Source organism: Oncorhynchus kisutch, linkage group LG29, assembly GCF_002021735.2.
Source record: "Oncorhynchus kisutch isolate 150728-3 linkage group LG29, Okis_V2, whole genome shotgun sequence".
Classification (NCBI taxonomy): domain Eukaryota; kingdom Metazoa; phylum Chordata; class Actinopteri; order Salmoniformes; family Salmonidae; genus Oncorhynchus; species Oncorhynchus kisutch.
In genome coordinates, this window is record NC_034202.2 from 33266596 (window position 1) to 33292279 (window position 25684).

The 25684-nt window shown below is 42.7% G+C and overlaps 1 protein-coding gene across 1 annotated transcript in view; it reads right to left on the reverse strand.

Moving 5' to 3' along the window:
* Positions 1 to 25684, reverse strand: part of LOC109874420 (pyruvate carboxylase, mitochondrial) — a 99725-nt gene that overhangs the window by 35735 nt on the left and 38306 nt on the right. The window contains exon 10 of the mRNA XM_020466310.2: positions 2765 to 2947. Within this exon, the coding sequence (XP_020321899.1) occupies positions 2765 to 2947 (183 nt within the window). The remainder of the gene's footprint in view (positions 1 to 2764; positions 2948 to 25684) is intronic.

Genomic DNA, 25684 nt, shown 5'->3' on the forward strand with positions numbered 1-25684 from the left:
TCATGCTCATGTGTACTGTAAATGCATAACTCTGGGAGGAGGTGGTAAGAGAAAGGGACACACAAAAGATAACTGATGGTGGGCACAGGAATCATTGCATAGTACCCAAAGGAGTAATTTCCCAGACCACTTAAGGTACAATTTCTATCTGCGGGTGAGCGAGGGGGGTCAAAAAAACACAATTAAAAGCCAATTGATAATCCAGCTGCAGAGTGAGACAGCTACATGTAATGGATATTGGGCTGGTAATGTTGGTTAGTCTTTACAAAGTGTATCTGCATGTACACTGCACTACAGTACACTGCAAAGATATTAGCACAACAGCACAGTGGGTAACATGAGCTCTGAAATAACAAATCTTGTTGACAGTGAATTTGGGAGGCTCCGAGTCTGTTGCTACTCCCATAAATGACTGTGGGATTACCTTTAAAAAGGATTTCAACATGTTTACGGATGTTGCTTTTTCACGAGGGAATTGGAAAAACATGTCACACACAGCCGCATTAGTGCAGAGAAACGTGTTGTTTTCCAGGGTCAGCCACAGTAGTACGATAGGTGCAGAGAAATGTGTTTTACAGGGTCAGCCACAGTAGTACGATAGGTGCAGAGAAATGTGTTGTTTTACAGGGTCAGCCACAGTAGTACGATAGGTGCAGAGAAATGTGTTGTTTTACAGGTTCAGCCACAGTAGTACGATAGGTGCAGAGAAATGTGTTGTTTTACAGGTTCAGCCACAGTAGTACGATAGGTGCAGAGAAATGTGTTGTTTTACAGGGTCAGCCAGTGGTACGGCACCACTGTAGCAAATGAGGGTTAACTGCATTGCTCAAGGGCAAATCAACAGGTGTCTTCACCTTGTCGGCTCAGATTTTCAAACCACCACTGCCTATGTCTAGGATGGTATCACATTTTCTGACTGTTTTTTCACCCAATATGTTGTGTAAATCTGGGCAGATGTTAGCAGCACTTCCTCTGCTTCTCTAACACCTAATGGTGCTGCTGGGGGAAATCACTTGGCTGTACTCTTACTTAAACAGGTAATTACATCTCTGGTGGCGTCAGTGCTAAATAAAACAAGCCATTTGAAGCTGGGTAGTAAAAAAAAAAATGTAAAAAAAGGAGGCACTGCTGTGGTCCAATGGGGTTCGAGTGGCCTTCCCCTGCTGGGAGGAACAGTGTGAGAGCGAATGAGACTGACATGGGAAAGGATGGATGCATGATAGAGGGGGGAAATGAGTTTAGTATATGCAGTGGGGGAAAATAATCAAACATGCAAGGAAATGGAGGGAGGCAATTGTGCGACCGAGATAGTTTGAACCTCTTCACCCATCCTGAAGTGATAATGAGTCATCATTAAAAAACATGTGACAATTTGCTAGTTAGTGCTCCTGTGGAGCAGAGAGGGGATGATCTGGAGCAGCTTTAATGTCTTTGATATTTTGGAGTGCTGCAAATAATCATGCCAACAAAATACCTCCGGGGCTGAAGAGAGCATTAACTTGGGGAACGAGATGGGTAAGGAGAGGGTGAGAGGGGAAGGGAGAGGGTGAGAGGGGGAAGGGAGCGGGTGAGAGGAGAGGGATATAAGATAAATGAAATATCCCAACTACACAGGGCAGTAGTCTCAGTCTGTCACACTGTATCAGGTCAACAAGAAGAGGAGAATAAGGAAACGAATTCAAGGAGGGGACACTAGACAAGCGGAAAGGAACAAGAAAAAGGACAATCAACAGAATAGAATCATGTTGGCGGTGGTTTGCAGAAGCAGGAAGGTAAGTGTGTGTGTGTGTGTGTGGTTGAACAGTTATAAGATGTTGGAGCGTTCCCCTGCTGCATCCCCTTCAAAAGCGCAGCTGGCCATGTTGCAGCTGCTGCCCCTAACCCTCGCTCTCTCACACACACCAATCAAAGGTTTCATTTAGAGCCATGGAAAACTAGGTCTGGCAGAACAATAATTCCCTCCCTTAAATCCAACAAAAACACATACATACAGCCATTACTGCCATTCATACTGTGCTTTCATGTGAACATATGCTATTGACACTAGTATTGCAACTGATTCTTACTTTACAATTCCAAACCAAAGCCCTCTTCGATACAAAGTAGAAACCTACCTGCATTTCTTTCCATCTGCTAGTCTTTTATCCTGTCCGTCTCATGAGTAGACAAGCCATCCAGTCCGTTGTATATTTAGCTTCTACTTCCCATTACTACTAAATAATTTACCAATTAAAAACGGTGCCATTTAAAAGATGCACTACTTGCAAGAAAGAAAATCTGGGCTTTGAGGGGAGAAAAATTCAGCTCTCTACAATGTTTATAATTTACAAATGTCTTTGATCATCAGGATCAGATGAATCATAAACGCATTGATGACCTGTCTGGCCTTAACGGCCTCTACACAGCTCCCTTCTCTCTGCCCACTTAGCCTTCCGACATCCTTTTCATGGAGCTCCTGCTTTCCACTTCTCTTCTCCAGAGTTGCCACTTTCAGCACTTTTCACTACTATGCTGCTTTTCCCGTAGTAAGGATCTTGTGCTAAAAACATCTGACCATTACACAGTAATGACACATGCAGACAGTTTTAGGTGCGGATATAACGGTGTGCTTTCAGAAGCTGCACTTCCAAGCACTTTTGAAAAAAGGTTATTTGATAAGTTAAAAAAATACTTGCTGACTGGATTAAATGAGTCACTTGAGTCGTGCAGCGGGAGATTAAAAGGCCTAATAAATGTGACAATGTGCCGTAATTAATGACCCTACCTTGACCCCGCGGACACGGAACTCCGCCAGCGCCCGGTTCATCTTGGCCGCGGCGGCAGGCAGGTCCTTCCCGCTGGCGATGACTTTAACCAAAAGGGAGTCGTAGTGGGGGGAGATGACGGCTCCTTGGAATGCAGAGGCACTGTCCAGACGGATGCCCATGCCCTCGCCACTTCGGAATACCTGAGGAATTGGGAGAGAGGAATTAAGGATATGCAGATAGAGCTGTTAAGACATGAATCAGGAAGAAAGTAACCCCGTCTCTATAAAACATGTACATTTATAAATGCAGCAATACAGATCCTTTGACAACACTTAACCTTTCCCAAGTTTCACGTTTGTCAATTCACTCAAATTTGACTTGTCACCTACATTCTACAGCAGGTTTTTAAAAATGCAGCAACATGTTTGTGTGCTAGCTCCCTCAACACAGTAGAAAAATCTACAGCAACATGTTTGTGTGCTAGCTCCCTCAACACAGTAGAAAAATCTACAGCAACATGTTTGTGTGCTAGCTCCCTCAACACAGTAGAAAAATCTACAGCAACATGTTTGTGTGCTAGCTCCCTCAACACAGTAGAAAAATCTACAGCAACATGTTTGTGTGCTAGCTCCCTCAACACAGTAGAAAAATCTACAGCAACATGTTTGTGTGCTAGCTCCCTCAACACAGTAGAAAAATCTACAGCAACATGTTTGTGTGCTAGCTCCCTCAACACAGTAGAAAAATCTACAGCAACATGTTTGTGTGCTAGCTCCCTCAACACAGTAGAAAAATCTACAGCAACATGTTTGTGTGCTAGCTCCCTCAACACAGTAGAAAAATCTACAGCAACATGTTTGTGTGCTAGCTCCCTCAACACAGTAGAAAAATCTACAGCAACATGTTTGTGTGCTAGCTCCCTCAACACAGTAGAAAAATCTACAGCAACATGTTTGTGTGCTAGCTCCCTCAACACAGTAGAAAAATCTACAGCAATAAAAAGAGTAAAGTCTACAAACAAAGTCCTAGTTATAGAAGCGGTAGTATGCCTAGTAATAGAAGCGGTAGTATGCCTAGTAATAGAAGCGGTAGTATGCCTAGTAATAGAAGCGGTAGTATGCCTAGTAATAGAAGCGGTAGTATGCCTAGTAATAGAAGCGGTAGTATGCCTAGTAATAGAAGCGGTAGTATGCCTAGTAATAGAAGCGGTAGTATGCCTAGTAATAGAAGCGGTAGTATGCCTAGTAATAGAAGCGGTAGTATGCCTAGTAATAGAAGCGGTAGTATGCCTAGTAATAGAAGCGGTAGTATGCCTAGTAATAGAAGCGGTAGTATGCCTAGTAATAGAAGCGGTAGTATGCCTAGTAATAGAAGCGGTAGTATGCCTAGTAATAGAAGCGGTAGTATGCCTAGTAATAGAAGCGGTAGTATGCCTAGTAATAGAAGCGGTAGTATGCCTAGTAATAGAAGCGGTAGTATGCCTAGTAATAGAAGCGGTAGTATGCCTAGTAATAGAAGCGGTAGTATGCCTAGTAATAGAAGCGGTAGTATGCCTAGTAATAGAAGCGGTAGTATGCCTAGTAATAGAAGCGGTAGTATGCCTAGTAATAGAAGCGGTAGTATGCCTAGTAATAGAAGCGGTAGTATGCCTTGTAATGGCCTGATGTGTACACAATAGGATATACAGAAGAGATAAATGTGCCATGTCAAGTATGACAATTCACATAAAGTAAACACGTCAATAGCCCTCTCCCCTCCCAGTGTCCTGGAGACCTCGATCAGCTCCTTGGTTTTGCTGACTTGAGGGAGAGGCTGTTTCCCACTCTGTCGGGGCGCTATTCTCCCTGTTGGCTGTCTCTTTGGCGATCAGGCCCAGCACTGCCATGTTGTCTGGAAAATCAACGATGGTGTTAGTCGTGTGGGGTGGAGGTGATTTTGCCCACCGTCACCACCTGGGGTCTGTCTATCAGGAAGTCCAGGATGCAGTTGCAGAGGGAGGTGTTCAAACCCAATTAGTCAGCAGTAGTCTCGACTGCAGCGGTGTGGATGTTTAATTAACTGATATCCTTTAACAACCTCCAATATCATGGTCCAATTAAGATTCAAAGACAGTTGATTTGAAAACTCTTGATTGAAGTTCTTTTTGATTCAACACACACCAGGTGACTGTAAACAAACCTTTTCATTTGGAAAGTTACGATGTAAATGACGGACAAATAGGGGTCGTTTCAATCCATTTTAGACTAGGTTCTGTGCAATGTCAGAACAGACCAAAGACAAAAGCTAGCCTTTCAAATCAGAAGATACTGCCCTTGATGGGTGACAGTGTTAGCTTCCAAAAACACAATCACTGAATTATTCAAGCTTGGTATTACCGTGCTGTGCTTATATCATTATTGGTATAAAATGGTAAACTGAAAATACAGCCTAAACACCAGTAAAAACTGAGTTTTAATTGACCAGGTAAATCAATTATGAACAAATTCTTATTTACAATGATGGCCTGGCAAGAGGCAAAAGGCCTCCTGTAGGGTCGTGGCAGGGATTCAAAATATAAATCCAACAAAAACAGACAAGACAGAAGACGCTATCAACAGCAAACAGTGGATGTGTGTGAAATAAAACATGCTTCCTTACATAAGTAGACAGAGTGACACCTAGAAACTACATTTAGCTCCACAAGGGTCAGACTATTCCCCCAATCCCCCATCGCTGTGCCGTCATGTGCCTTCCAGCACTGGGATTAAAGCACCGTTAACCCTATTCTCATTGTGTGAGATGCACTGCAGGGAGGACTCCCACACAAATCAGAACAATCACAGCCAAACAGCCTCCCAACACAATTAAAAACATGTCCACCTGCGGTGCAAGAGCCCCAGCTCCCGTGTGGTGAGCTGGAGAGGCTGGGAGAGATCTGTTCCATGGCGTGCTGCCTGCTCCCACCCTTGGTGCAGCTGCATATTTGTAGCACTCACATTTAACATTCTTTAAAAATCGCTCAATTAGATATGAATACAATATGACACTTATCCTTAAAATGTTTTAAAGGTACAAATTAGCATTGATATATATAGATGTATCAAAATATTGAAAAGTAACCTAATGAAGTTACAACTATGCTTGTGCTTGATTGTCTACCAAACAGTGGGCCCTTTCTGATAAAAGTTATTACCACAGTATGAATAGAATCTACCAGGAGGGATGGAGCCCACAGCAACAGTTATACAGTAATAGACAAAGGCAGAAAAACCAACGTGCCGTGTTTGTTGCAGAGAGAGGAGATCACCCCATGGCGCCAAGACAACATGGGCCAGACTCAGAGTGCACACGCTAGGGCTGTCCCAGACAACTTGGATCGACCGAAAGTCTTCTGTTCCTTTGAACAATGGATTGGTAGACATTTTTAAAACATGCATTTTTCCATATATACACACACTGTGTTATCAAAATCAACTATATGCATTGAGCTTGTCTGATGCTTAAAGCTCACGGTTTGATGAAATAAGACAAATGGCTCATGAGGTTGCCAGAGATCTAGATAACCAGAAAAGAAATGTAACCTGAACCAACTATTATCCACCCGCAACTGCAGGCTTTCGCAGACTCTGCCGTCACTCTCCTGATGTTGCCGGTAATAGGCTACACAAGGAGTTAGCAACCTTTCTCATGTGGAATGACAATTTATTTTACCAATCTGCATGCCAGTTATGGTTTAGATATAATAAATTAAACTTTTATGAAAATGTGCATAACATCTTCATATCTCAAAATCATTGTCATGTGGTGAAGCTCCCCTAAAAAGTAACTTCTATTGCCAACTACGTATATAAAAATGAAAAAACATTGCAGCCTGCAGGTAGAAAATATCCTGATAAAAATAAATATCCTATAAATCACATTGGCTACTGTTGGAATCAACACAGTTAGCTAAACTTTGAACATTGAGATATTAAATAAATGATAGGCCAGAAGCATAGAATATAAGGAGTGAGATCTGTAGAAAGACAGAGTGGCTGTGGAACGGGCTGGGTGGACGGGAGGAGATCAAATGATTGCTATAGGGGAGGCAGATGGACATCTGTGGATTAGGCAAAGGAGGGGTTGAGGTGAGGTCAAATCCCCTGAAGGGAATAATAAGGGTTATCCTCTTCCTGTGGAACCATAAGATGTAAGGATTGGAGAGAAGGAGATGTGTCTTAAGTGGGATATTTATAGCTGGTCTGTCTGAATTACAGCTGTAAAGACACTTTGGGAAGAATTAAACTTGGTTAAGCTTCTCTAGTGTCCATGAGTTATTTACTCTGAAAAATAAGAACCTAACACTACACATGGCCTGTCTGCAATGAACTTGAAACATTGTATCAACTATTAACTTGGGTCAGCCAAAGCTTAGGCTAGCGAACTTGCAACATTGTATAAAATATTCTGGGCCTTCCGAGTTTCCATGCCAGTGAGCTCCTGCCATGTAGGATATTTGCACATGGGATAAGAAGCTGTGCTCGACTTGGGCAGGAGCTCACCGGAGCGGAGTACAGGCACCTCAAATGTTCTACTAATTGAGCTCCTGTTCCTCTTATAGAATATTAGCTCAAAAGTATTGTGGAGCTCTTGCAACTAAATATTTAAAAAACAGTACCGGACCCTATTCCAGTCCAAGTCAAGCACTGATAAGATGTAAATCAGGTAGGCCTATTTCATGACGTTTCCATTTGATCAGAGAATGACATTTTTCCTTTTCACATTGAGTGGTTATCGAAAGGGAGAGAGCTGGAAAGATTTGTCAAATACATAGAACTATTGTCATTCTCAACAGACTGGTTGCTTGCTGTTTGAGGTGAAGACATTACTTTGAGAAGCTCCACAGTGGTGATGCATTAAACCAAAAGTGAAAACTATAAGATCCCCAAATGGGCACATTTATATGCCTACATTTACACGCAGGTCAGGTAGCCAATAGGCCTACTTCTGTGCGTGCGTCTCTTTACACAACATTGACAGGAGCTCCTCAAACAAAAGATAGACTAAATTGTCAAAATTCGTAAATGGATTGAATTAAGACACCACTTGTGTTAAAGTGTAACATAGGTAGTGCACTCCGCAAACAACGTGTCCACTACAACAATGACAACAGGAAGACAGCAATAATATTGAATGCATAGTTGTTTTTTAAAATACGGTCTCGTTTTTTGCTTTCTTGAGTAAGGCAGCAAGCAGAAAATACAGAGTGAATGGGTTGGTAATGTTCTCTAGTTGCGCCCTGATTGGCACAGTGTTCTGTCATTTCGTCACCTCAAACTCTAAGGTAGAGCTCAAATTCAAGCCCCTTGGGTGCTGCCATAGCGTTGCATTAGAAGTGCCCATCCAAGAAGCCTCAAGATCATTGGCCACATATAAAATTACATCAAACCACGTTATATCTACAGGAGCTTTGATTGGACTAATCATGTCAACATCATACTTTCAAAATCTTAACTATCATCATCATCATCATCAAGAACCAAGTCGACAATCTACTGGCAAATCATTTTCAATCCTTGTCACATGAAGATAAATTGTCATCGGTACTCATCGGCCATAAACATGACACATCAAATCAAATTTTATTAGTCACATGCGCCGAATACAACAGGTATTACAGTGACATGCTTACTTACAAGCCCCTAACCAACAATGCAGTTTAAAAAAAAATATGAATCAGAAATAAAAAGGAACAAGTAATTAAAAAGGAGCAGCAGTAAAATAACAATAGTGAGACTATATACAGGGGGTACCGGTACAGAGTCAATGTGCAGGTTGCACCCGTTAGTCGAGGTAATATCTACATATAGGTAGAGTTAAAGTGACTATGCAGAGATAATAACAGAGTAGCGGTGGTGTAAAAGGGGGGGGGGGGCAATGAAAATAGTCTGGGTAGCCATTTGGTTAGATATTCAGGAGTCTTATGGCTTGGGAGTAGAAGCCTCTTGGACCTATACTTGGCACTCCGGTACCACAATTTTTATGGCCTTCCTCCGACACCGCCTGGTATAGAGGTCCTGGATGGCAGGAAGCTTGTCCCCAGTGATGTACTGGGCAGTTCGCACTACCCTCTGTAGTGCCTTGCGGTCAGTTGCCGAGCAGTTGCCATACCAGGTAGTGATGCAATCAGTCAGGATGCTCTCGATAGTGCAGCTGTATAACCTTGAGGATCTGATGCCAAGTCCCATGCCAAGTCCCCTGAGGGGTAATAGGTTTTGTTGTGAACTCTTCATGACAGTCTTGGTGTGCTTGGACCATGTTAGTTTGTTGGTGATGTGGACGCCAAGGACCTTGAAACTCTCAACCTGCTCCAATACAGCCCCGTAGATGAAAATGGGGGTGTGCTCAGTCCCCCTTTTCCTGTAGTTCAATCTCCTTTGTCTTGATCACGCTGAGGGAGAGGTTGTTGTCCTGGCACCACACGGTCAGGTCTCGAACCTCCTCCCTACAGGCTGTCTCGTCGTTGATCAGGCCTACCACTGTTGTGACATCGGCAAACTTGGTGTTGGAGTCGTGCCTGGCCGTGGAGTCATGAGTGAACAGGGAGTACAGGAGGGGACTGAGTACACACACCCCTGAGAGGCCCCTGTTTTGAGGATCAGCATGGCTGATGTGTTACCTACCCTTGCCACCTGGGGGCAGCCCATCAGGAAGTCCAGGATCCAGTTGCAGGTGTTTAATCCCAGGGTCCTTAACTTATTGATGAGCTTTGTGGGCACTATGGAGTTGAGCGCTGAGCTGTAGTCAATGAACAGCATTGTCACATAGGTGTTCCTTTTGTCCAGGTGGGAAAGGGAAGAGTGGAGCGCAATACAGATTGCATCATCTGTGGATCTGTTAGGGCGGTATCCAAACTGGAATGGGTCCAGGGTTTCTGGGATAAATGGTGTTGATGTGAGCCATGATCAGCCTTTTAAAGCATTTCATGGCTACAGACGTGACTGCTATGGGTCGTAGTCGTCATTTTGACAGGTTACCTTAGTGTTCTTGGGCACAGGGACTCTGGTGGGCTGCTTAAAACATGCTGATATTACAGACTCGGACAGGGAGAGGTTGAAAATGTCAGTGAAGACACTTGCCAGTTGGTCAGCGCATGCTCGCAGTACACGTCCTGGTAATCCGTCGGGCCCTGCGGCCTTGTGAATGTTGACCTGTCTAAAGGTCTTACATCGGCTGCGGAGAGTGTGATCACAGTCGTCCGGAACAGCTGGTGCTCTCATGCATGTTTCAGTGTTATTTGCCTCGACGCGAGCATAGACGTAGTTTAGCTTGTCTGGTAGGCTCATGTCACTGGGCAGCTCTCGGTTGTGCTTCTCTTTGTAGTCTAATGTTTTGCAAGCCCTGCCACATCCGACGACCGTCAGAGCCGGTGTAGTACGATTCCATCTTAGTCCTGTATTTACGCTTTGACTGTTTGAAGGTTCATCGGAGGGTATAGCAGGATTTCTTATAAGCTTCCGGGTTCGAGTCCCACTCCTTGAAAGTGGCAGCTCTAGCCTTTAGCTCAGTGCGGATATTGCCTGTAATCCATGGCTTCTGGTTGGTGTATGTACGTATGGTCACTGTGGGGACAACGTCTATTATGCACTTATTGATAAAGCCAGTGACTGATGTGGTGTACTCCTCAAAGCCATCAGAAGAATCCCGGAACATATTCCAGTCTGTGCTAGCAAAACAGTCCTGTAGCATAGCATCTGCTTCATCTGACCACTTTTATATTGACCGAGTCACTGGTGCTTCTCGTTTTAATTTTTTGCTTGTAAGCAGGAATCACGAGGATAGAATTATGGTCAGATTTGCCAAATGGAGGACGAGGGAGAGCTTTGTACACATCTCTGTGTGGAGAAAAAGGTGGTCTGGAGTTTTTTCCCCCTCTGGTTGTACATTTCACATGCTGATAGAAATTTGGTAAAACAGGATTTAAGTTTCCCTGCATTAAAGTCCCCAGCCACTAGGAACGCTGCCTCTGGAAGAGCGTTTTTCTGTTTGCTTATGGCGGAGTACAGCCCATTGAGTGCGGTAGTGCCAGCATCAGTCTAGGGTGGTATGTAGATAACTACAGATGAAAACTCTAGGTAGATCGTGTGGTCTACAGCTTATCATGAGATACTCTACCTCAGGCGAGCAAAATGTAGACACTTCCTTAGATATTGTGCACCAGTTGTTTACAAAAATATACATGTAGCCAATTGCCTGTTTTAGAGAACTGTAATCATTGAACATTGTAAGAGCTTTCATTGTCTGCTTATATGCCCCCTTTATCCTACAGATCTGACATGGTGTACAGGGAGAACCCTAAGAACGGCCCCATGATCTGAATTCTGTCAAATGATAGTGCAACTAAGCGCAAACCAGATGGGATGGCGTATCCCTGCAGAATGCTGTGGTGGCCATGCTGGTTAAGTGTGCATTGAAATCTAAATACATTCACAGACCGTGTCAACAGCAAAGCACCATCACACCACCTCCTCCATGCTTCACGGCGGGAACCACACATGCAGAGATCATCCATTCACCTACTCCGCGTCACACAAAGACACAGGCTGGAACCAAACATCTCAAATTTGGACTTCAGACCAAAGGACAGATTCCACCGGTCTAATGTCCATTGATCGTGTTTCTTGGCCCAAGCAAGTCTCTTCTTATTATTGGTGTCCTTTAGTAGTAGTTTCTTTGCAGGAATTCAACCATGAATGCCTGATTCACACAGTCTCCTCAGAACAGTTGATGTGGAGATGTGTCTGTTACTTGAACTCTGTGAAGCATTTATTTGGGCTGCAATTTCTGAGGCTGGTAACTCTAATGAAGTTATCCTGTACAGCAGAGGTAACTCTGGGTCTTCCTTTCCTGTGGCGGTCCTCAGAGCCAGTTTCATCATAGTGCTTGGTTTTTGCGACTGCACTTGAAGAAACGTTCAAAGTTCTTGACATTTTCCGTGTTGACTGACCTTCATGTCTTACGGTAATGATGGACTGTTGTTTCTCTTTGCTTATTTGAGCTGTTCTTGCCATAATAAGGACTTGGTCTTTTACCAAATAGGGCTCTCTTCTGTATACCACCCTGCCTTGTCACAACATAACTGATTGGCTCAAACACAATAAGGAAAGAAAATGAACTTAAGGCACACCCGTTAATTAAAAAAAAGCATTCCAGGTGATTACCTCAAGAAGCCATTTATGTTTTTTTTAGATCCATTCCAGCAAAGCCAACACTAAACAATACATTCATTTCAGTATAACAATGACAAACTGTGCCCACAAAATGTTTGGGCCTACATAAATCTGTCCCAACAGGAGAGTTCCAACACTTAACCACTTCCACACCTGGCTATCAGCAGAGCAAAAACAGTTCGTTCAGCCTCATTTACTATCTTAACATAAAAAATAAAAATAAATAAAAAACATACCAGTCAAAAGTTGACACCTACTCATTCAAGGGTTTTTCTTCATTTTTTAAATAATAATAACAATAATAATTAAGTGTCCAAACTTTTGACTGGTACTGTATATAGCCACTTAGCAAACCAAATCTAAATATATTACTGCTCAACAAACACAATCTCAGTTAATCAACAGCCTAACGACCAAACAATCAACTAATTGGGGTCAGCCCTGGTGTGTGCGCATCTGCGTGTCTGTGGATGCAATTTGTGTGTGTCCTCCATCTCGCTCTCGGTCTGGGAGAATAAACTGATCTGATGTTTAATGTGCTTTGATTTTTGAGCACATGCAAAATTATGGGAGGGAGGCTGAAGGGGGAAAACGTGCTCGTTTCAGTCAAGATCCAAGTGTGATGCTTCAACCTTTGTCGCCAAGGCAACAGGGTGAATAAAGATGGCGGCTTGCCAATCCAACTCCCCTCCTCCCACTCAGACAGAGCAACCTTTTTCCAAAAGTAGGTCACAACACCTCCACTCATTCCCTAACAGCCTAAAACATCCTTGTCAAGCATGAACCAGCTAACTACTGATCCAAACTGACCCAAACGGTCATCCCAAAAAAAGTAATCGCACCATCATCTCCCCGTCCTCCCGACCTCCCGAACTCAAACAACTTCAAACAGTGTCTGTTTGACATGGTGAACCAAGGTTTGGCCCATGCTATAGGGAATTTAATAAATGCATTACACGGCTGTGTAGAGCACATCTATAACAGCAGTGGGGTCCCCTTGAGGAACAGTATGTTCAGCACATCTACTTAACACAGCACAAAGAATGACCCCCCCCCCTCCTAAAGACCTCTCCAACAACATCACACAGCAGTGGAATTACAACCACTGTATCCAACTATGAGGAGACAACTGCCTTTGCATTCAAGACAGGGCAAAAAGGATTTCGCTGCTAGATATTTCTGCTCTGTTTTCAGAGCAGAAAGTCAAAATATTTTTTAAAATATTGTGCTACGCAACTGCTAAAATTGGTCTAATTATCAGTAGTGGGAAAAGTACCCAAGGTTTACATATCTTAACCGAAAATGAGTCACCCAGTAAAATACTACTTGAGTAAAAGTGTAAAAGTATGGTTTTATATATACACTTATGTATAGAAAGTAAATGTAATTGCTACAATATATTTATGTATCAAAAGTAAAAAATAATTTAAAATGCCTTATATTAAGCAAACCTGACCATTTACGAAGTCCGCCAGATCAGAGGCAGTAGGGATGACCAGGGATGTCTTCTTTATAGGGGAGTGAATCAGACAAAAAAATAAAAAATGGGTGTGGAAAATGGAGTAAAAAGTACATTATTTTCATTATGAATGTAATGGAGTAAAAGTAGACATTACTTTTTATATTTAAGTACAGACACCCCCAAAAAAACAACTTAAGTAGTACTTCACAGCACTGCAAATTATATCCACCTAGTATTTAGTTTGCTAACTGGCTTGTTCAGCACCTAGATGTCAAGATAAAGCTTATTGGTTACAGCATAGACATTCAACCTCCTCCTGACTCAAGACCCCTGTTGTGTAAATCATATTATTTGTTCAAGTGCACGCCCAATATGGTACAGAAACTAATCACAGAATGACAATCTGCATCCCACCCAACCCTAGCACACAGACACAAACCTCTCCACTCAGTGGACACCCGTTACGAGACTTGAAATCTACATGGCAGTAAAAAAGGGACCATATCATTCATAATTCCAAGGTTCAGTCAGGAAAACACTGCCAGGCAGCATCTCTAGATGCTGCAAAAACATACACAACCTAACATCCCCCAGTTGGAGACCGCAAGCAGACAGAACAAATGCACATTCACAAATGTTAACATACACACACTGGCAAATGAACCAGGGATCAGTGCCTGGGAGACCAGAGCAGTATCAAATATGACCCGTTAATTAGATGGGGTCTCAGAGGAAACAGAGCCAGGTCAGAGGAGAACTCTGAGGCGAAGCAGAGAGCGAGATTAAGCAGCACTGATCCTGGAACACGCAGCAGTACAGGGTAAGCAGTCATACAGAGAGACTGCAAATATGACTCAATCACATTAGGCTGGACAGAGCGACACCGAGGTGTAGTAGTGCTGTGGGGTGTAGGAGACTCATCAAGAGCCAACAAACACTTAGAGACTGGAATGGGAGGGAATTAAATTGCATGAGAAAATAAAATGTCAAGCAGATGGAGAGATTGTGGAGTTAGGGAACCCCCACAGAACGTGTTTAAAACTAAATGTACAAGCGAGACGGCAAGAGGAAGATCGTGAAAGAGGGGGAGAAATGAAGCGACAGAGTGGAAGAGATGAGGGAAGAAAATTAAATGATTTCAGGAGAGCAAAACAAAAATTTAAAATTAGAAAGCGCAAACAAGAGTTGACAAGGATTGGGGAGGGAGGAAAGAATAACGTGAAGCAAACAAATGAGAAGAGAAAGTAAATAGAGGAGGAAAAGAGGAGAGGAGGTGGAGCATGTGGTTGGAAGGGGAAGGAAAACATGGTTAAATAGGTATGGGTTATTGAACAGTGGAGAGTAGCAAATTATTTTATTACCTATAAAAGACTAATAAGGAATAGAATGTCAATCATAGTTAGTGAATTGTTTTTTTTAGAAGGTGAAGGACCAAGGGGGATGAGCAATGATCTTCATTTCCATTTATCAGCCAATGGGACATTTTCAATTTCTTTTGGGACAGCATGGAGAGATTTGGTTTCTGAGGTCTGCAACAGATTGAGTTCTCCTCCCATGAACAACACTTGTATGAGTGCCTGTCTGAACAGGGTAGACAATACACTGTACCGCGAATATTAAACAGAGACACTATACCAGGAGTTCTATATATTTCTATACATATTTAAAAAGATCTTTAACCAAGGCACAATTCTGTTAAACATGGTTTAAAATGATGCCAGACTGGTTTGCTATTGTTAACATATCACAATGACGACAACACTGAATAGTAGCCTCAAGCAAACTAAACTAGAGAAGTAATTAAAATGGTAAATACTGAACAAATGGAAGGTACTGTAGAAATAAATGCAAACATGGAAGATGTTGGTAAGCTTCAGCCCCAGCAAGAGAGAATAAAGAGAGTCAAGCATGCAGAGGAATTCATTCATTGGATTCAGTCATTTAGTGAGTGGGTATAGAGCATTCTCAAACCCTTAGATTTAATTCCATTGGCCATGAACCACTATTCAATGGTTGATGAAGGTGTGAACTTGATCAGTTTAGAAGGAAGGAACAAGAAGCAAAATGTCTTTCAATGCAATGATTAAATTCTTCAAATCAAAATCAAATTGTATTTGTCACATACACATGTTTAGCAGATGTTAATGCGAGTGTAGCAAAATGCTTGTGCTTCTAGTCCTGACAATGCAGTAATAACCAACAAGTAATCTAACCTAACAATTTCACAACAGCTGCGCCTTCACCATGCTGTCTGTGTGGGTGGACCAATTCAGTTTGTCCGTGATGTGTACGCCGAGGAACTTAAAACTTACTACCCTCTCCACTACGGTCCCGTTGATGTGGATAGGGGGGTGCTCCCTCTGCTGTTTCCTGAAGTCCACGATCATCTCCTTTGTTTTGTTGACGTTGAGTGTGAGCTTATTTTCCTGACACCACACTCCGAGGGCCCTCACCTCCTCCCTGTAGGCCGTTTTGTCGTTGTTGGTAATCAAGCCTACCACTGTAGTGTCGTCTGCAAACTTGATTGAGTTGGAGTCGTGAATGGACACACCGTCGTGGGTGAACAGGGAGTACAGGAGAGGGCTCAGAAAGCACCCTTGTGGGGCCAAAGTGTTGAGGATCAGTGGGGTGGAGATGTTACCTACCCTCACCACCTGGGGGCGGCCCGTCAGGAAGTCCAGGGCCCAGTTGCACAGGGCGGGGTCAAGACCCAGGGTCTCGAGCTTGATGACGAGTGGAGGGTACTATGGTGTTAAATGCTGTGCTGTAGTCGATGAACAGCATTCTCACATAGGTATTCGTCGTGTCCTGATGGGTTAGGGCAGTGTGCATTGTGGTTGCGATTGCGTCGTCTGTGGACCTATTGGGGCGGTAAGCAAATTGGAGTGAGTCTAGGGTGTCAGGTAGGGTGGAGGTGATATGGTCCTCGACTAGTCTCTCAAAGCACTTCATGATGACGGAAGTGAGTGCTAAGGGGCGGTAGTCGTTTAGCTCAGTTACCTTAGCTTTCTTGGGAACAGGAACAATGGTGGCCCTCTAGAAGCATGTGGGAACAACAGACTGGGATAAGGATTGATTGAATATGTCCGTAAACACACCAGCCAGCTGGTCTGCGCATGCTCTGAGGATGCGGGTGGGATGCCGTCTGGGCCTGCAGCCTTGCGAGGGTTAACACGTTTAAGTGTTTCTCACGTCGGCTGCAGTGAAGGAGAGTCCGCAGGTTTTGGTAGCGGGCCGTGTCAGTGGCACTGTATCGTCTTCAAAGTGAGCAAAGAAGTTGTTCAGTCTGTCTGGGAGCAAGACATCCCGGTCCGCGACGGGGCTGGTTTTCTTTTTGTAATCCGTGATTGACTGTAGACCCTGCCACATACCTCTCGTGTCTGAGCCGTTGAATTGAGATTCTACTTTGTCTCTATACTGATGCTTAGCTTGTTTGATTGCCTTGCGGAGGGAATAGCTACACTGTTTGTATTCGGTTATGTTTCCGGTCACCTTGCCCTGGTTAAAAGCAGTGGTTCGCGCTTTCAGTTTTGCGCGAATGCTGCCATGAATCCACGGTTTCTGGTTGGGGAATGTTTTAGTCAGATTGGTCGGACCAGCGTTGAATAGACCTGAGAGCGGGAGCTTCCCGTTGTAGTTTCTGTCTATAGGCTGGAAGCAACCAAATGGGGTCGTGGTCAGCTTTTCCAAAAGGAGGGCGGGGGAGAGCCTTATATGCGTCGCTGAAGTTAGAATAACAATGATCCAGGGTTTTACCAGCCCTGGTAGCACAATCGATATGCTGATAGAATTTATGAAGTCTTGTTTTCAGATTAGCCTTGTTAAAATCCCCAGCTCCAATGAATGCAGCCTCAGGATGTGGTTTCCAGTTTACAGAGTCAAATAAAGTTATTTCAGGGCCATCGATGTGTCTGCTTGGGGGGAATATATGCGGCTGTGATTATAATCGAAGAGAATTCTCTTGGTAGAGAATGCGGTCGACATTTGATTGCGAGGAATTAAGTCCGGTGAACAGAAGGACTTGAGTTCCTGTGTTATGATCACACCACGTCTCGTTAATCATAAGGCATACCCCCCCCCCCCCCCACCCCTATTCTTACCAGAAAGATGCTCGTTTCTGTCGGCGCGATGCATGAAGAAACCAGCTGGCTGTACCGACCCTGATAGCGTGTGAGTCATGTCATGTTTCCGTGAAGCAAAGAACGTTACAGTCTTATGTCTCTCTGGAATGCTACCCTTGCTCGGATTTCATCAACCTTGTTGTCAAGAGACAACAAGAAGAACAGTAGGGGAGAAGAACAGCAGAGGCAGATGAACAATAGAGAGACAGTACAACGGGATGTCAAACTCCTCAGGGAGTATTGAACGTGGCTGAGAATTGCAGTCCAGACCTCAGCACTGCCGTTCTCTGCCTTACCCAATGTCAGCTAGCTATGTCATTAAACATTTTGGTCACAAGTGAGAAATTGCCCAACTCAACAGAGCAAGGATGAGAAATGTCTAAAAAGATTCAAGTGTTTCAAAAGGGTAATCTTCCTGCCTTGACAGAAAGTGTGAAACTAGTAGGTCATAGGCTGTTGGTCGACAATAATCTACAATGTTTGGTTGGTCACGGTCATTTCTGTTAATGCATTGAATATATTATTAGTCTTACTGTTGTCATTGTAGGAGTGGGCACCTTGTTTGCTGAGCACACAACCTAAGCGACACTTAGTTTTGGTTTATTTCATTCCATTTACAAGTTGTCAACTTATTGTCTTTTGTTTGGATCTTGAGTAAGGACACACCTAATTACGCATTGAACTAGGCCTAGGCTACCTGGTCTGCGCGCAAATGTAGGCCTATAAAATGTGCCCATTGGGTATCTGATACCATTTCTGATTGAGAAGCTCCACAGTGATGGTGAGTTAAGACAGTGATTTTTCTTCACCTCAAAGTAAATTAAGTCGGTTTCTACATCCATTGAGAATGACAATTGTTCCTCAAAGTAGCCCATTTGAAAAATCTTTCCAGCACTCTCCCTTTCCATAACTATTCAGTATGAAAGGGGAGAAGAAAAAAAAGTCATGCTATGATCCGGTGGAAATGTCAAAAAAACAACCTGATTACTTCTTATCCCTTGAGCAAATAGCCTACAGCCATGTCGGCCTGTCCAGAGCTCACTGGTTCTGGAAACTGAGGGCCCAGAATATTTTATACAATATTACAAGTTTGCTAGTGCAAGCTTCAGGCTGGACCAAGTTAATGTTTCAAGTTTGTTGCAGACAGGCCACGCATAGCCAATGTGATTTCTAGGATTTATTATTATATCAGGGCATTTTCTACACTGCAGCGTTTTTATTTGTAGGCTTTATGTAGGCTATTTTTACATATTGGCAATAGCAATTATTTTTAGATTTGTATTGTTTTCATTGAGATATAAATGAACCACATGACATTTATTTTGAGATATTAAGACCATTATAAATTAAATGAAACTGTTCCATGAAAATGTGCATATGAAAATCATAACTGGCATGCAGATCATTAGAAATGGTAGGATAACTTGGCACTCTAAATGGAAAAGGTTGCAGACCGCTGGTGTAGGCCATTACCTGCAACTTCAGGAGTGTAATGGAAGAACTTGCGAAATCCTGCAGCTGGGGGGACAGACAGGGGTAGTTAGGCTAGAATGACTTCTGGCTCCCTCTTTAGTAATTGGTGTTAATTTTTAATTGTAGTGCTTAACAGCATCAGACAAAGTAGCCTACATATAGCTGACTTTATTCAAACAGATGACTCTTGGTCAACCAAGATCCACTGATCCACTGATGAGATGACCTATTCCAAGTTATGGAAAGATTTGGTTTCAACAAAGTAGTGATACAGTGCATCAAAACACTATATTCGTGTCCGACCGCTAGAATAAAGATAAAGACCTTTGTCACGAATGATAAAATTAGAGCGAGGGGCAAGACAAGGCTGTAATCTTTCACCACAGGCAATAAGACAAGACCCAACTTTAGAGGGCATAACAATAAGATGCTGTGAACATAAGATATGCATGTATGCTGTTCTGTTATTCCTTAAAGACCCAGGCTCAAGTGTACCTAGATTGATGGATGATTTACAAACATATTCAGGGTATTTGCTTAACATACACAAGACCCAAGCCCTAGTATATCATTATACCCCACAGGAAGAGCTGAGGTATAACTTCCACTGGACTTCTTCATCCATTAAATATCTTGGCGTAGATCTACCAAAAGATACACCCAAACTTTATTGCATGAATTACGATCACATTAATAAGATAATAAATGACCAAGACAGGTGGAATTCACTTCCCTTAGATCTTAGTAGAATTGAAACAATCAAAATGAACATCCTGCCGAGGTTACTGTATTTGTTCCAATCACAGCCCACAGAAATCCCGCCTAAACAGTTTAGAGATACAGATATCAAGGTTTATCTGGAACAGCAAGAGATCTACAACGTTACAATTACCAAACAACTGTGGGGGTCTGGCTTTACCAAACCTAAAATATTGTGTGTCAGCCCAATGAGACTTCTGGTGTGTTGGTGCGATTCAGAATATGAATCCAAATGGAAAGACATTGAGACTACTTTGACAGAGACACACATACAGTCAGTTTGGGGAAATAAGGACATGGTAATAGAAATCTACAGTAGACAAAATCAGTGGATTCATTACTCTGAAGACATGGTTTAGGGTAGTTAAGCAAAATAATTTAGAGAGATCAAACTGCTGAGTTGGCCCACATATGACCCCAGCTTCATCCCTGCAACTCAGGACAGTAGATTTAAACAATGGACACAGAAAGGCATCACATCATTCAGTACAATTATAAGGCATGGGGACCTAGATAACTTCCAGGACCTATGTAAAAAACCATGGCTTGGATAAACAAGATTTTTACAGATACCTACAAGCTCGACCCTATTTCTTAAGGGAGATAAGTGACTGACCCCCGAGCACCTCCAAAATTAATCCAAGTATTCACTAACGCATACAACTTGGGGTAGTAACAAAAAAAACTCAAATCTCTACTTTGGTATTCAACCCTCAAAGAAACATTCTACAAACTATATTAAAAAGAAATGGGAGGAGGAACTTAACATTGAAATAACTGATGAAACATGATTGAACAGAGACTCAAAGCTCCACCAACTCATGGTCATGGAGAGAATTCTGTTGGAAGAACACCTAAACTGAAATCAAAAACAGACTGGCTCCCAACATCCTTGTTGGAGAGAATGTGGTCTATCAAGAGTGGATCACTCTCATATCTTTTGGACTTACTGGGGAAAAATAATGGGATTTGACATAGAACACTCATTTCTTTGTACTTGGGTGAATTACCTGAACTTACACAATAGAGAAAAGTACCTCTTGAAGGTCCTACTGGTAGCCAGTAAAAAGGCTATCACTAGGAAATGGCTACAAAAAGACTCCCACAGTGACAATGGATAGACATTGTAAAAGAAATATACCACATGGACCGTATAACCTTTGCTTTAAGAACACAAGAGAAGAGAGGTCAGGAATACTGGGGAAAATGGGTTTCGTACTTGAAAAAAGGTCTAATTCAAAGATGTCAAATGTAACTAATATGATGACGTGCACTGTAACTGCCAGATCGGTTTTGTTCTTTTATTTTACTTTGTGTTCCTACAATTTTAAAAAAGTATATGAAAAGAAAGAAAACCCACTGTAGATTCACAACCTTCTAATACAAAAACAATTCTGCTATTCCAAGAATTGGATGAGGAAGTCATATTTAAAAGTGGAAAAATACTTTTTAGGGGCATCTAAAGTCATTTAGGGGTCATTCTGAATGTAAAACTATTAATACATTTTCCTGTCGTATTAGTAAGTCTGAGTAGGAGATGTCAGAACAGACAGAATATTATCCTGTAACCTGCACTGCTCTGTACATTGAATCAAATAGACGTCCCCCTATGGATGAAGAGAACAGGACCGGTACTAATACATATTCAGAAGTGGAGGGAGCTGGCGATGTCTCACTGTGCTGAGATTGGGATGTGGCTGGGATGCAGTCCTAAATAAATAGCTTACCTAAAACATGTATCTAGATCAGGGGTGGGCAACTCCCGTCCATCCTCGAGGGCCTGATTAGTGTCACACTTTTCCCCCATCCCTAGCAAACAGCTGATTAATCAAATTGCATTCTAAACTGAAGATCATGATTAGGTGATTATTGGAGTCAGGTGTGTTAGCTGGGGCAAAACTGACACCAATCAGGCCCTCGAGGACAGACGGGAGTTGCCCACCCCTGATCAAGATGAATAAATGAAGCATATCAATGATCCCTGTCCAGTCAGTCTACAATACAGGGTATGGCAATAGTAATATTCTTAATTCAACAGTGATTTGATTAATGTGAAAGCTGGTCTTCAGAGTGCAGAGACCACATCCAATTCTGATGCAAAAACCATTGAGAGCAGTAACTATCATCTGGGACCACCCTATTAGACATATCACACTGCCAGAGAGCCAGCCACCACAATCATACTTTGCATGTTTATAGAACGTCTGCAAGTAATCTTGTTCTCTGCCTGGAATTCACAAGTACATGTTCCATTCTACGACGTCTCTCCTTGGGAATATCCTGGCACTTTCCACATTGACGGTTTTGTAAACAGGGGGCCAACACAGGGCTAAATACAGAATACTAATGTAATGGTCGGCTTTGCCTTTATTCCCTGGGCCATCGGAAAAGCACACGCAATAAAAACAAAATGGCACCACTTGTTCACAAGTTAAGCTGGTAGTGCTGTGAAAGCCAACAAATATCAAAACACGGAAGTCTTAATGGACCAATTCGGCAAAACTCTTGTTAAATATGAAGCTACAACCTGTACTTTGGTTTAGTGTTCTCAGATGCCCAACTGTCAAGGTATTGGTCATGCCCTTGAGAATATCTGCAGGAAGAGTGGTATGCATAGTTTAAATTACAGAAAATCCGAACAATACAAAGTGAGATCATTGGTGCCTTCTAGCACCTCATCAGTAGAATGGGAAGCTCACATTTCAAACAGACAGGAATTTATCAGTTCAACATTCATCACGGTAATTATGTTTATAAAGAAAGACCATAATGATCATGACAACACAGTGATAAGATAAAGCGTGTCAGTTTCTTGGCATATTGAACATTTCCTTGCCAGAAGGATTTACCTCTGCTTACTTTGAAACTTCGATAATTCTCATGTGTAGTTACTTCATATACTATCTGCCCAAATAGTGAACAGAATACAAAAAAAAATATCGACTGATGTAAAAATAATTCAAAGGAACCGTTGACCATTGATGTAGTTCGTGGCAAGAAAAAGTATGTGAACCCTTTGGAAAAGCCTGGATTTCTACATAAATTGGTCAAATGTATTGTGGCCTGTAGTCCCACTCAATGATTGTACAAAGTTGCTGATATTAGCAGAAACTGGAACACGCTGTCGTACACGTCAATCCAGGGCATGCCAAACACGCTCAACGGCTGACATGTCTGGTGAGTACACATGCCATGGAAGAACTGGGACATTTTCAGCTTCCAGGAATTGTGTATAGAGATTTGCGACATGGGGCCGAGCATCATCATGCTGAAGCATCAGATGATTGCGGCGGATGAATGGCCCGGCAAGGGGCCTCAGGCTCTCGTCAAGGTATCTTTTGCATTTAAATAAATGGCCATAAAATGCAATTGTGTTCGTTGTGCGTAGCTTATGCCTGCCCATACCATAATCACACTGCCACCTTGGGGCACTCTGTTCACAACGTTGATGTCAAAAATCACTTGGACACCATACACGCTGTCTGCCACCTGCCCATAACAGTTGAAATTGGGTTACATCCGTGAAGAGCACACTTCCCCAGCGTGTATCGAAGGTGAGCATTTGCCCCCTGAAGTCTGTTACGACGCCGGACTGCAGTCAGGTCAAGACCTTGGGGTGGTCAGAAATTCTTCAGTTGTGCAAATCCACAGTTTAATCAGCTGTCCAGGTGGCTGGTCTCAGACAAGCCCGTAGGTGAATAAGACCGGATGTGGAGGTTCTGGGATAGCTTGATTACACATGGTCTGAGGTTGTGAGGCCGGTTGGATGTACTGCCAAAATTCTCCAAAACGACATTCGAGACAGCTCATGGTAGAGAAATGCATTTCTCTGGTGGACATTCCTGTAGTCAGCATGCCAATTGCACACTCCCTCAACTTGAGACATCTGTGGCATTGTATTGTGTGACAAAACTGCACATTAGAGTGGCCTTTTCCCCAGCACAAGGTGCACCTGTGTAATGATCATGTCATTTAAAATCAGCTTTTTGATTATGCCATACCAGTCACATGGATGGATTATCTTGGCAAAGGAGAATTCTCACCAACAAGTATGTAAACACATTTGTGCACAAAATGAGAGAAATAAGCTTTTTGTGCATATGGCACATTTCAGGGACCTTTCATTTCAGCTCATTAAACACTTTACATACTTGTTGACTTGTTGGTGCATCTATAGATGCTGTCAGCACAAATACAATGAAACATTCTTGTTAAAATGTATTGTATGTGGGAGACATGCCTGAGAATACATTAACGTATATCAGTGTGGTTCCTGCCACTTAGGTGTTCACTGGCTTCCAAAGCAGGAACATCAGTCAGTCAGTCAATCAATGTGCCCTCTTTGCTGCCAATACACTGAACACTCATTTAACCCCAATGACCTATCAAATTGTGGTAATTACAATTACCTCAATGCTTCAGCTGACAAACTTCTGTCAAGTGGATGGATTATCTCACAGTGCCATCCGTTTTGTCACTAAAGCACCTTATACCACCCACCACTGCGACTTGTATGCTCTAGTCGGCTGGCCCTCGCTACATATTCGTCAGACCCACTGGCTCCAGGTCATCTACAAGTCCATGCTAGGTAAAGCTCCGCCTTATCTCAGTTCACGATGGCAACACCCATCCGTAGCACGCGCTCCAGCAGGTGCATCTCACTGATCATCCCTAAAGCCAACACCTCATTTGGACGCCTTTCGTTCCAGTTCTCTGCTGCCTGTGACTGGAACGAATTGCAAAAATCGCTGAAGTTGGAGACTTTTATCTCCCTCACCAACTTCAAACATCAGCTATCTGAGCAGCTAACCGATCGCTGCAGCTGTACATAGTCTATTGGTAAATAGCCCACCCTTTTCACCTACCTCATCCCCATACTGTTTTTATTTATTTACTTTTCTGCTCTTCTGCACACCAATATCTCTACCCGTACATGACCATCTGATCATTTATCACTCCAGTGTTAATCTGCAAAATTGTAATTATTTGCCTACCTCCTCATGCCTTTTGCACACATTGTATATAGACCCCCCCTTTGTTTTCTACTGTGTTATTGACTTGTTAATTGTTTACTCCATGTGTAACTCTTTGTTGTATGCTCACACTGCTATGCTTTATCTTGGCCAGGACGCAGTTGCAAATGAGAACTTGTTCTCAACTAGCCTACCTGGTTAAATAAAGGTGTTCTCAACTAGCCTACCTGGTTAAATAAAGGTGTTCTCAACTAGCCTACCTGGTTAAATAAAGGTGTTCTCAACTAGCCTACCTGGTTAAATAAAGGTGTTCTCAACTAGCCTACCTGGTTAAATAAAGGTGAAATAAAAAAAATACAAATATCTTGGCATAAAGGAAATGCAAACTAAAAAAGTGAGAACCTAGCTTTGTGTTTATGGAAAATGTCTGGGATGTTTTATTTCACCTCATAAAACATGGGACCAACACTTCACGTTGCGTTTATATTTTTGTTCAGTATACTTCAGTCTCAAGTCGAGTCAATAGTCCCTTGGTAGGCTGAAAGCTGTGATCCAACAGTCTTTGAAGCTACATTTCATAATGTAGAAAGCAAGCTGACTTAAACATTACCAACTCTGTGGTCTTGTGGTTAGTTTCCACCCTAAGATTAGGGCGGCAGGTAGAGCGGTTAGAGCTTTGGGCCAGTAACCGAAAGGTCGCTGGTTCGAATACCAGAGCCGACAAGATGAAAAATCTTCCAATGTGTCCTTGAGCAAGGCACTTAACCCTTCATTTTCTAAAGGAGCACTGCACTACTATGGCTGACCCTGTAAAACATTTCACTGCACCTATGCTGTGTGACAAAACAGAATTTTAAAAAATAAAACAAAGCTTAGGAGTTGGATCCCCAGCCGAGTAATACCAAAGACTTATGTTCTTTTCAGCAGAATGTCACTGCAGGTATAATTTTCAGGTAATGAA